This window comes from Aythya ferina (assembly GCF_964211825.1).
Source record: "Aythya ferina genome assembly, chromosome: 8".
Classification (NCBI taxonomy): Eukaryota; Metazoa; Chordata; class Aves; order Anseriformes; family Anatidae; genus Aythya; species Aythya ferina.
Window position 1 is genome coordinate 2,535,437 of NC_140304.1, and position 13,031 is coordinate 2,548,467.

Sequence of the window (13,031 nt, forward strand, 5' to 3'; positions counted from 1 at the left end):
AAGCAGATTTTGCATTGCATTCCAGCTTTTGAGGGGGCAGTTTCTACTGAGGGCCACCATCCATTAGCTAACATTAATCAGTTTAATAGTAGCCAGCTGTCTTTAAATTTTTATTTTATTTTTTTTTTTTACAGAAATTGCCTGCTCAGCTGTTAAGGGTGGTGGGGAGTTACTGGACAAACAGCAATGTGTGTTTTGCTTTGGAATATTGTAGATAAAATTATTTGCTATCAAAATAGTAGACAGCCGGATATCGTAGGGTGTGTTCTTTTTTTGTTTGTTTTTAATTGCCTTTTGCTGGTCTTCAGTTAATGCAATTTTCACGTTTCTTACAAAGCAGTTGGCTGTATTAATACATTGATAGATCGATTCTGAAAGTTTCGGGCAGATAGTCTGTTACATCTGTTTGGTCCATTTTCTTCTCTCTATAGTATTGCCCAATTTTTATTTTTTTTTCCATTCAAGGTACTGCATAGCCTGATTTGTTTCTCAGCGCATAATTTGGTCTCCTTTTTAGCAGTGTGAAAGATTTTCTGTTTGTGTTCTTGGATGAAAAGGATGCCTTTGTCTTGATTGAGACCCAGAGCCTCAAACATGGGTGCTACATGAGAGAAGTTGAAAGGATTAAATTTGTGACTCACATCTAGAAGCCTTTCTGAAAAGGTCCATTTTTTTTCTTTCTACCGATTCATTGATGCAACTTTTCTTTTTTGCTCATTTATCTCAGTGTCATTACTGAGCAGTGTAACATGATTTGTGTGACTGCAGACTTCTGTTCTTTGGTTTTGTGTTCAAGAATTGGAAGAATTGTAAAGCAGATATGTTGTTCACTTAACATACGTTTTATTTGTTAATTGAGAGCTCTGTTGTGCAGCATGTACGTGAGTATAGAGAGAGAGTTTGACACATCATCGGTACATCCAATTTAATTGATTAATGATCAGTTTTTACATGGACGTTTTTAATAGTGTTTTTATTTTGAACACAAATTGTTACCTATAAATAATCTATTTATTTATTTATTTATTTATTTATAGGCATTCAGGTTTGGTCATTCATAAGCCAGTGTTCAAAAGATGCTTTTATACTTCCTGAAAGTAGTACTTTTGTAGGCACCATATTGTATGCTTCATTCTAAGATAGCGTTTAATATAATTGCTGACCAAAAAAGGACAGCAAGCAAACTGACCTTGTGGAGCTGTCTCTCTCTTTTGAAGAGCAAGAACATACTGCACGAGGGGAGAGTAACAGGTTTTCCATTTCACTCTCATATTAGCAGCAAAGAGGAAATGTTGACTGGTAGAATCTTCTTTTGTTTGAGCAAAATATTTGGAAAGCCATCTTCTCTGATTGCACATTCTGAAATGCAAGTAATTTAGCATTCCATAATGTTAATAAAAACCTGAGTATCAAATCAGAGCTCTGTGGTCTAAAGCGCCTAAGTAGGACAGCAAAGGCTTTGTTCTGGTGTTCATTGAAGGAAATAACATTTTCTTAAATGGTTTTGGATGTTGGCTCCATGCCAACAGCACCTTTTTGAAATTTATTTTGGATGTCAGGTTAAAACAGAGTAATTACAAAATTAATAGAATATGAAAAAGGCTTTTTCAGAATGGTGTAGTTTTATGCACACGTGTAACAGTGCTTCAGAACTAAAAGCACTGTGATAACCATCTCCCTCTTCACGTACACAAACAAAGCATATGCAGCTCTTCTAAAAACAATAGCAGGAATGTGACCTTATTTGACAGAAAGCAATTATTGCTGAAATGCCCAGATGGGGTAAATTTGGCTGGTTTCCCAAATGTTTTGAAATCTTGTCTTCAGTCCCATTTCTGTCTCTTCCCTGTTAATGTGGTTCTTTAGTGAAGCATCGGGGAGAGGTGGTTGGGTTTTCTCTGGTGAAGAGAAGATCCAGAGAGCACGAGGCTAGCAGTGGAATAGGGTGGCTGTTTGGCGTGCCTCTGTGTTGACACCGTCAGTGCACGAACAGCCGTGGTTAGCCTGTGGTGTGAAATGCTGAGAGCAGTGAGGCAAGATTTGAGAGCAACCTGAATCCTTTTATATTCCTCATGTTGTTAAAAGTTTGTAGCTCTTTTTTTATTACTCCCATTGGTTGTATATGGGTGTACAATCTTGATACCTATTTTAATGAATACGTTTTCCTTGAGTCTTCAGCTATGCACCACTTTGGTGTTCTTTGATTTAACTTTAGATCATCCTATTGCATTTTGAAATCGGACTTAAATTGGTAATACTAAAGGTTGACAATAATTCATCAGGTTCGGACATGTTACTGAATCAGCTTATGATAAATACCCTTCATTCCACACTTCCTTATGTAAATTAAGTCTTGCTTTTAAGAGCTTCTTTGGCTTTTTTTTCCCCACTGTTTTGTGGGGTTATGTTTGTTTGTTTTTTAATTTATGCGAAGCGTATTTGATTTCACCTTATATTGAACACACAACCTTGATGTTGCAGTTGCTTCTATTTTTGGGTTATTAAGTAACTGTTAGAGAAAATTTACAGGAAATGCTTGAACTGAAAATCATCAATTTTTCCATTGATCCATATGGAAAAATTGGATAGGATCCATAGGATCCTATTTTTATTTATTCCAAAAATTCCATAGGATCCATAGAGGTAGATAAATACTGAATGAAGTGAAGGATTAGTTTTGGAGATGATTTAAACTATTAATAATCACACAACCATTTTTTTTTTCAAGTCTTGTTTATTTTTGGTTCTCCTGTTTGCTTTGTGCATTTGCTTTACCATAACTTTTTTAGTGGGTAAGGGCAAGTTTGCTTTCTTTGGAATCTTTGCTAGAGCTGAGGATGAACTTTGTGTATAGATTTATTTAATAAATGTTTTTCATATGCAGGCTACACCCGACTTAGTCATGCTGAAATTTGCATTATTTTTATTTCAGTGGGCAATCTCAAAAGTGGAATTACTTTTTCATAGCAAATGAAATTACTACTACTTGTGTTTTAAAATGCCAAGTGCATCTGTTTTGTTGAACAGTCCTTTCCCTTAGTTATATGATACTAATCTCTAGTTATGTCTTCACCATCTAGGTGGAAAATATCCACTTTTTTGATGGGAGTATTTTTAGGGGGAAAAAGGTGTTTGCTTTGTGAAAGTGATCAAAGGCTGCGCACAACTTAAATGAAGATATTTAGAGCTGTTTTTACAGAAAGAGCTAGATCTGTGCCTGTATGTATGGCTCACTGTTCCGGTATATGGCTGGTGTATACACACATGTATGACTGATTTGTTACTTTAGTGACTTCTATCCAAGTAGAAAGCATTCCCTCAAAGTACAACTCTTAAATTATATATCATTTCTGGTATTGGTGTGATTTTTAACTAACTGTCACTATTTGTGTTTCCTTTTGTTTTTAAGGATCAGTTCGATAACTTAGACAAGCATACACAGTGGGGCATTGACTTCTTGGAGAAATATGCAAAATTTGTAAAAGAAAGGATAGAAATTGAGCAAAACTATGCAAAACAACTGAGGTAAGTTTTTTATTATTGTTCGTTTTAAAAGGCTCTTAATGGTTACTTAAAATCACATGATGGGCAACTGTGTAATTTCATGATTAAAGACTATTTTTTCATTTACCGAGCAAATTAGATCATTAGTTCTTTTCATGACAAACAAGATTTTCTTTATCAGTCCAAAACAAAATTATCTTTGAGTGTGTGATTACTTGCTTGTTTGTTTTCCTCTCTGTCCCTGCCTCTCCTCCCATCCATACCTTAAATCTTTGAACTTAAAAGTCTTAAGACTCAAATTTTAAGATTAAAACCAAAACACTGATGTTTTTCTTCTACCTGCTTGTTTGGTGCAAAGTGCTTTGTCCAAATCTACATTTTCTCTGTGTTCAACCAGCTTCAAGCCTCTGTAATTCAAGCCTCAGTAATTAATTTCTCATGTTGAAATTGGCAAGAGCTTCACTACGTTTTGTTTAGAAATGTGATTGAAATCACTGACAAGACCTTTAGAAAGCAGCAGTTCTTCCTGTCCTTAGAGCATGCCATTGCAATAGCTAATGATACCTTTGGGTAAGACTCCATAACCCAAACACCCTTTGTCTTTTTTCTCCAGTTTATATTCTGTTGTGGCCAAGTGAAAGATCTAGGTCCAATAGGAGTTTCCCCTCTTAGGCATAGGGGATCATAAAAGAAGAGTAGTTGCAATGAAATGGCATAGGAGCCCACTTTCAGAATTAAGTGGGATTGAGTTTTACCAAAAAGCATGCACTACTTGAAGACCAAGGTTTAAAATAGGATACTCCTGTGCAATTGGTTTTAACTGTTATCTGTAACTGTAAAGGGAAGTTTGAAACATGCAGAGCCCCAGTTCATAACCCAGTTTTGATTTCAGTTGTTTGTTAAAAAATGGGATTGTGCTTAATTTGCTTAATTTTGCATTTAAATGCTTTCCTTAAATAGTACGAAGAAAAGTCATTTTGCTTAATTACATTTAAAGGTTAATTTCTGATAGCTAGCAAGATGACATTAGTACTCCAGGATTTAACTACAAATAGGAAATCATTGCTGTGTAGCATTTTACTCTTTTGGGTAAAACTATTGATTTTTCTCAAAGCATCTTTCAAAAACAGGAGTTATGTCAAGTACCCCTTCTGTCAGATGACTGGGCTGACTGCGTATGTGCAGTAAGTATGGCAGTTTCAGGAAGCACTGGCCTTGCTGCACACTTGTACGGTGCATGCATGCACTTCTTGCTTGCTGCCAACGAGGGTCTGGACAGCATACACACACAAGGGTGAATGATTTTCTGCCAGCAGACCAGTTTGTGAATCCACTGTTAGACAGTCTTTCTTGCCTGGGTATTCCCTGGGGGAGAACTGATTGTTAGTAGTGCACTGTCTTGTGATATCACTTTGATTTCAACCATCATTTATCTTTAGGACAATTACTGGTGTTAACCATGTAAAAGGGAAGTGTCATGAGGCCCCGTGGGAGACTGAGATATGTAAAGTTTTCATTGCCAGTAAAGTTAGCCATTCTGTAGCTTACCCCTTAGAAACTGAGAGAGAAGGTAATTGGGGATAGACTGTGGTTCTGGTAAATTTTAATGCTAGCAGCATATGACCTGTAGGTTGGATATTAATACCTGTAAGAGCAGTTTTTTATCATTTTTCCCTCTTGCAACGAAACAAAACCTGGCAATTACAGTGATGAGGATCTCTCACTAAAGAACTTTGTTATTTATTTTGGCTTTATTTAGCAGATGTATGAACTATACAGAAAATGGTCACCTCATGGTAGTTTGTTGGCTGTATTAGTATTTGGATGGGAGACAGAAAAAAAAACAAGTTTAATGCGGGATATAGTACTAGCGATGTATGATGGCAGGTTCGTTTGTTTTTTGGCCTACCATATGGCCTACCACCTCATCGGTGGTGGGCCTCCAACATCTTGTTGAGGTGGAACTTATTTTATAGCCTTAAATCCAAGGATGTAAACTTGAATTAATTTTTTGTAACAGTTTTCACAAATTAGAGTGCGTGTCCTGGCAGAAATTCATGTTCACTTAGTGCATACCCTTGCATTTTTGATAAAGTATTTTTTTTGTATACAGTCACAACTTAGTGATGACATGTACCCAGTTGGCAACAGCTGTTCCAAATCTTCTAGGAGATGGCAAGCAAGTGATGCACATGTAGCATATGAAGAGCTGTTTGAATGAACTCACTATGTTGTTACTGAAACTGATTGAAGCTGATGGTTGCTGAGTAATTCCAGACATTACTTGTGAGAATTCTGTCCAAATGTTTTGCCTAAGTTACAAGTTATTCTTGTTATTCTTTGATATGCAGTTGTTGATGCTCGGAAGTGTAAGAAAAACTGGCACAATTCAGGAAACCTTGAATGTCTACAGAAAAGAAAAACTGTCTGTAAAGATTGTCCTGTCTTTGCAATATGCTTTGTTCTGAAAAAAGTCAACCTTAATTTATTTTTTTTTGAGCTAACAAAAAAAAATCTAAAGCTTTGTGTAGCTTAAGTCTCAACTAACCTATTGTGCCCCACGGAAAGTGAGGTTTATTATAGGTTGTTAATGAGTTACAGAGATGTGAACAAGGACAAACATACAGCAATATGCATTGCTGCAGATTCATAGATTTAATTTTGATTACACAACTGCTTAAATTGTCCTTATTTTATAAGTGGGGAAAAAAAAAACACAACACAACATACTATATAGATTATGTGACAAATAACTGGGCACGTAGCTGAATTTTGTAATTGCATTCTCAGATGCTGCTTTTGATCAGCATTATTGCTTAAAAGGGGTGAAGTTCTGCTTTGTTTACTACCATGTTACCACATGCAAAATAATTCTGAAGGTTTCTTCCTTTTTTTTTTCTTTTAAGTGTCTGAAGCATTCCAACACTTGGGAAGATGAAATTCAACTTTCCTTAATGCTAGGTGGTAGTACGAGTTACACTTGTAGTTACAGATGAAGCTACCACACAGAATAAGATTTCTGAATTTGAAGAAATTTAATTTAAAGAAAAAAATTGTGATTATTCTTGAACTAGTCGTTTCTCTTTAAAACTCAACATTGTAGTCTTAAGAGATTTCTAGTTGATCTGAGCAAATGCATTTTTCATGGTTTTTATTTATTTATTTTTTTTTATTTTTTATTTATTTTATTTTTATTCTGCATGCCATTAAGTGTCTTTTTTTCTAAATAAGATAGTAACATATGTGTATGTTTAGTCAAATTGAGACTTAGTAACCAAATTTTTATATGCAGAATCTTGGAAACATTATTTAAAGACTATGTAAGCTCAAATGTGAAGTTGTGTTCAGTTCTCAGATACCTTTTTCTTTGGTTAGAGCTGAGGCTGTTAATGATCTTCTAAATACAAACACGGCAGGTTTTTTCTAGTGGTATTTCTGTAAGTCAAAACATTCTTAATGGTTACAAGGCTTTGTAAACCCAAGTTCCATCTTACAATTTTTTAAGACTCATGCATTCAGTTGAAGGCTTTTTCCGATACGATGTTATTACTAAATACAGTAGTACATTGTCATTGTTTTCACCAATTCTATATGTAGATATGCAGTCACAGAACCCTATTGAAATGATCGCTTCACATATAAATATGAAATGCCTTTAATTTCTTACTGCATTTTAAAATTAATTTCTGAAAGCAGGCTTCACTGTGCCCCCAGTCTCCTGTAATATGATGTAGGGACTGTAGAAGTTTAATATAAAGAGGTGTCACAGTGCTTGAGCATTTACTTTGACATAAATTCTTCTATATTGATGCTGCTGCTCCAATTCTTTACATTGTGTTAGATGACTGAATAAAATTCAGTTATGAGTTTTTGTATGTCTGTACAAATGTAGATATTTTATGTACATGGCTGTAAATAATTTAAATGTATTAAGTAGGGTGGCATTTGAAACTTGTGGCTACATGACTAAGGTAGTTTTTCTCTTAAAAATTAGTAATAAAGTCCAGCTGATTTCTCATTGGTATTTAATCAGAGACCAATTTATACCGAGAAGAGAGTTTGATAAAATTACAGGGTCATCACAACTGAGTGTGATTAGTCCTGTATGAAATCTGCTTCCAGATGTGTGTAAGTCAGAGTGTGGCAGAAGACTAGATTGTATTTCCAGAGAATATTAACCTGTCATCACTCTACACTATTCTAAAGATATACACAGCAGTTTATCCAGTAAATTTGGTTCAGTTCTGATAGTCTGCAGCTACTTCTTCAATTTTCTTTAAACCTGACAGTACCGTTACTCAGATCTGTTACTTGCATTTTTTTGGTTTTCATTCCATGAAATAAAAAGAAAATTGGAAGAAAAATGGAGATTCTGCGTTTACTTTTAATTTAATTGCCAGATGCCTACAATGCTGATTTGGCCCAGTGTATTTGTGAGTTCATTCATTTGTCTTTGGAGTAGATTGTTAAATGTGGCAGTCCAAGACTGCTATGGCCATCTTCTTGAAGGACTTAGGCTCAGTGAAAGCTAGTTCATAGTATTGTTTCAGAGATCTTCGTCATCTCTAGCGTGTCCACCAAAATTGCTAGGTTACGTTATCTGCTAAGATAATTAATATATCAGACTGGCTCATGGTCATTTTTGATCACAGCTCAACTTAGCTCAATTTATGGGCTGATGAAGGAACAAAGTTTTTGCTATTCCATTGGTAGGTTTTCATTTTGTCTCCTTCCAGTTATAGTATGAAGTAAACTCTCCCTAAAAGTACAGGAGAACTTAGCAGAGTGGCAAGAGTTACTTGGTAAAGTAAGCTCTTAATTATTTTCATATTTTTTACTTTTAAGCTCTCTAATTTCTCAGCCAATACATACGCATGTATGTATATTATTCTGTGTATTTTACATGTGCATATACACATACATATATATATACATACAAACACGCACATAAAACTCAATATGCACTGTTGGGGGCCAGTACAAATCTGACTGGGAGTGGAGGTAAGTTGTTCATAGTTTATCCTGCTCTAGTTAGGGATTGAGAGGGACTGCTGTTAATTTCCGTTGAAGCATTGTCAGGCCTGCTCTTCTAATAAGAATGTATTTAAATGAGTCTTCCAGTCTGAGGCAGGAATGCTCTTTGGAAATGAACCAAGTGACTTGTATCCATTTGTGGTCGTGTTCACTTGTGGAGGAGTCTGAAAGTATGCAAACTAGATTTCTTCGCGGGGAAACTGAATTGTGGGAAGCGCACCTATTCTGTAAATGCTGGTGGGTGTTTAGCTCATGGAAATGGCTAGAACTGGTCTGAACTAGAACCTCCAGAAATTCATGTACTGCAAACAGTACTCAGCACCATTGCTCTGCTTTAAAGGTCTACTTAAAGATCTAAGCCACTCTAATTGCTGCTGTACACATATCATAAGGTTGCCAGGTTTTGGAAAAACTAGTCTAGAGCCATACTTGGGGTCCTGAGACCCATGTTTAGATAAAAATGTTAAAGATTGTTATGTCCACTTTAAAGTGTCAGTTGGCTCCTCTTTGAAATAAAACTTGACTCTTCAGATTCACCTTCATCCTTAACTTCTAGTCAACCTGTGTTTTTTCAAAGATTTAATTTCTCTGGTATCTTTCTAACTGTTGGTGTTCACTTGTAAAAAGCTTTTATGCTTCACTGTTCACATGAACACTTGCTTTTTCTTTTAGCTATAAACTCTGCGTTTGCTTGTTAGTTCATATTTATTTATTAACTTTGATTGTTGTACTTTGTACTGTTTATTGAACCTTGAAGTACTTCTGTCCTGCCACTTTAAACTGTATGTGTGGTGTTTTTTTTTTGTTTTGTTTTGTTTTGTTTTTTGTTTTTTAAGTCGTTTCTTTTCTCTCTTGTAACACCCCTGAAAATCTTCCCTTGAAAAGGCTCTTGCATAGTTGCTAAGCTACAGCATTGTATGCCTGGTATGCATTTCACCTTCTGAATAATAATAAGTTGAATTTCAGGAGTTTCCCAGTAATTAATAAGCACTGAGTAGCAAAGCAGAAGTGTAAGGGAAAACAAAACATGGGAAAGTTACTTAGCTAAGAAGATTATTAAATCTTTTTTTTTTTTTTCCTTTTGAGTTTATGAATTTTGCAGTCCAAATGTCTCCTTTTAATCCCTACTGAGTTGATGAGATGGTTTGTAGCAACCAAAGTCACAGGCAGCCAGTGGGAATGGGATACAAAACATACGTGCAGGATTTTGTTTCATAGACTTCTGTAGTGTTGAGGGGTACAGTTTGCTTTTACTGTCCAGTTCTTGGCTGTTTCTGAGGAAAGTATTTTGAACTAGATTAGATTAGTAGCAGATGTGGGCTACTAATTAAGAATTAGTCTAAGAAGTCAAAGGCTGGTTGTCTCAATTATTACAGGACAGACGGAAGAATTGTGTTCAGAGGGCAATTAAAAGACAGCTGTTAAAGCAGCTCTGAAGGATGGCATTTTGTACTTAATTTCTTCTTTGGGTAGGTGTCTAAACCAGTGTAATTACAAAATATTATCCCTTTACACAAAACAACATTTTGAACGAAGTGTTATTTCATACCAGTTAAAAAAACGGAACCATTTTTTGTATAGTTCAGGTTCCTTTCTCAAGAACACACTGAGAATTTTGCCCTGACAAGCTCATGGCAAACATGATGAGGGGAGAGCAGTGGATGTCATCTACCTTGACTTTAGCAAGGCTTTCGATACTGTCTCCCATGACATCCTGATAGCAATGCTGAGAAAGTGTGGGATAGAGGAGTAGACAGTAAGGTGGGTTGAGAACTGGCTGACTGGCCGAGCTCAGAGGGTGGTGATCGGCAGCGCAGAGTCCAGCTGGAGACCTGTGACTAGCGGTGTTTCCCAGGGGTCGGTGCTGGGTCCGGTCTTGTTCAACATCTTCATCGACAACCTTAACGAGGGAATAGTGTCTGCCCTCAGCAAGTATGCTGATGACACAAAGCTGGGAGGAGTGGCTGACATGCCAGAAGGCTGTGCTGCCATTCAGTGAGACCTGGACTGGCTGGAGAGATGGGCAGGAAGAAACCAGGTGAGGTTTAACAAGAGCAAGTGTAGAGTCCTGCACCTGGGAAGGAACAACCACATGTATCAGTACAGGCTGGGGGACGACCTGCTGGAGCGGAGCTCTGAGGAGAAGGACCTGGGGGTCCTGGTGGACGACAGGTTGACCATGAGCCATCAGTGTGCTCACAGGGATCTCCTGGAAAGAGTCCAGCGGAGGGCCACAAAGATGATACGGGGCCTGGAGCATCTTCCCTATGAGGAAAGGCTGAGAGACCTGGGTCTGTTCAGCCTGGAGAAAAGGAGACTGAGAGGGGATCTCATCAATGTATATAAATAGCTGAGGTGTGGGAGACAGAGGGATTTGGCCAACCTCTTTTCAGTGGTTTGCGGGGACAGGACAAGGGGTAATGGCCACAAAACTGAGCACAGGCAGTTCCGCACCAACATGAGAAAGAATTTCTTCATGGTGAAGGTGACGGAGCGCTGGAACAGGCTGCCCAGGGAGGCTGTGGAGTCTCCTTCTCTGGAGACATTCAAGGCCCATCTGGACGCCTACCTGGGCAGCCTGCTCTGATGAACCTGCTTTGGCAGGGGGGTTGGACCCGATGATCTTTCGAGGTCCCTTCCAACCCCTACAGTTCTGTGATTCTGTGAAAAGGCTGTTAAATAAAGAACACTTTTTTATGTCTAGTCACTGTGGAATAGAGGTTTTAAAGTGCTTATGAATATATTGTTCTAGGTCAAAGTGACTTAGGACTTTGTTAAGTTAGGGACCCATACAAGATTACAAAGGGAAGTCATTGAAATTAAATTCCTTGTTTGTGCAGTTTACTGTATGTATGCCTTTTCAAAAGACACTCTAAAGTAGTGTACTTTTTTTTTTTTCTTCCTTAATAGAAATCTGGTTAAGAAGTACTGTCCTAAACGTTCATCCAAAGATGAAGAACCCAGGTAAAAATACGCATTTCAAGTTCTATGTATAAGAAATAAGGACTGCAATATACTCTATTTACTTGTCTCTTTATGGACTTTTATTTATTTTGTTTAAGAAAAAATAGTGAACTGGCTAAGACAACAAAAGAATTCTGCTTGGCTTTTCACACTTCTGTTGTAATTCTTAATCATGAAGCATCACTTCTGTTTCATTAGTATTTTAAAGTAGTAAACATGGCAGGCTGTACTTGCTCTGTTCCAAATTAGTCTTCAGCGAGCTGAAAGTCTGAAAGCAGAAGTTTAGTATGCTTTGTACATGCTACTGCATTTTGTTGTTATTGTTTTTTAACAGAAGAGCAACGATTACCCTTAGGCTATGGTGCAGTAGACTTTTCTTCAGTGTATTTGTATTGCAGTACGAATATAGCTATTCAGGTTTGAGACTTGAGAATAAACAAAACTCTTATTTTTGGCAAGGAGAGCTTAGGCCTCTTAAGCTGCTGACTTGCTTTGACTCCAGAGACAAAATAAGCTTGTATGATAAATAATTATAAAGTTGTTTAGCATAAATTGCTCCTCTACAGTTAAACAAAGAGAGGTGCTTGTTTTGCTGTCCATATCCATTACCATTTTTTAATTTAGAAAAACACAATACTTTTTTTCCTTTAGGGATAAATACTTATGAATGAAAGAATGTGGGCTAAGTTTCAGGTTGTGACCAGAGCACATGCTGTGCGCAGAGTGCCTGGGAATCTATGCTAGGATTTCCTCTAGCTTTTTTGACTCTATTTAAAGATCCTGGGCCACAGGGAACGGGATTTCTAGTTCTAGGATGGCGTATAAATTCCACAAAGCCAAGCCTGTGGAGATGGCAGTATTCCACAGTTAAAGAGAGAAAGACGTATATTTTAATGTGGTGCCTGTTTTTTTTTCTTTCTTTCTTCCCTTCCACACACACTTTCTACCCTTTGCCCCTCCTCTTCCCCCCTTTTCAGTGCCAGCCATAGTGGCACCTTACTTCCAGCCAGGAGGTGGGCAGGCAAACAGGCAGCTGTCTCCAGAGCTCATAGCAAACTTGTTCTGTAGATCATCCATCGGGATGCATTTGAGTGGTATGATTGGCATGTTCCAACCTCAAGACTACCAAGCACATCATCTCTGCAACAAGTTCAGCCTCCAGGCCTAGGGACGTATATATCTGTTCCCAAGCTCAGGCCTCTCAGTTGGCAGCTTAGGAGATACCACTATACTACAGGGCTTTCCAGGTAGTATTCTTTTTCTTTCTTTTCCATCCACAAAAATCCATGTTCTTATAAAATGTATTTGAAGAGACATTGCAACATATAGTACGTGCTAGGCTCAATGCAGGCTTTCCCGATTTTCATTTCTGTTGTAATTCAATCATCATTAAAATAAGGTTTCTTGTAAAATGCATCTGATTTTTTCTTCAATTTAATCAGGAGCAAAGACTGTGTTAAAGGAAATTATTATAAAACCAAGCGCTATCTCACTTTTTGCATATCTCTATTTGTGTGTGTGTGCTTTCT

General features: G+C 37.2%; 1 protein-coding gene across 4 annotated transcripts in view; it reads left to right on the plus strand.

Annotated features, from left to right (window-relative positions):
- Positions 1-13,031, plus strand: part of FNBP1L (formin binding protein 1 like) — a 51,109-nt gene that overhangs the window by 19,529 nt on the left and 18,549 nt on the right. For 3 of the 4 annotated variants that reach the window (XM_084528354.1, XM_084528351.1, XM_084528352.1), the window contains exons 2-3: positions 3,410-3,525; positions 11,449-11,502. In XM_084528354.1, the coding sequence (XP_084384480.1) occupies positions 3,410-3,525; positions 11,449-11,502 (170 nt within the window). Of the gene's footprint in view, positions 1-520; positions 664-3,409; positions 3,526-11,448; positions 11,503-13,031 lie in introns of those variants that run through there. The other variant, XM_084528353.1, reaches the window with a different exon arrangement.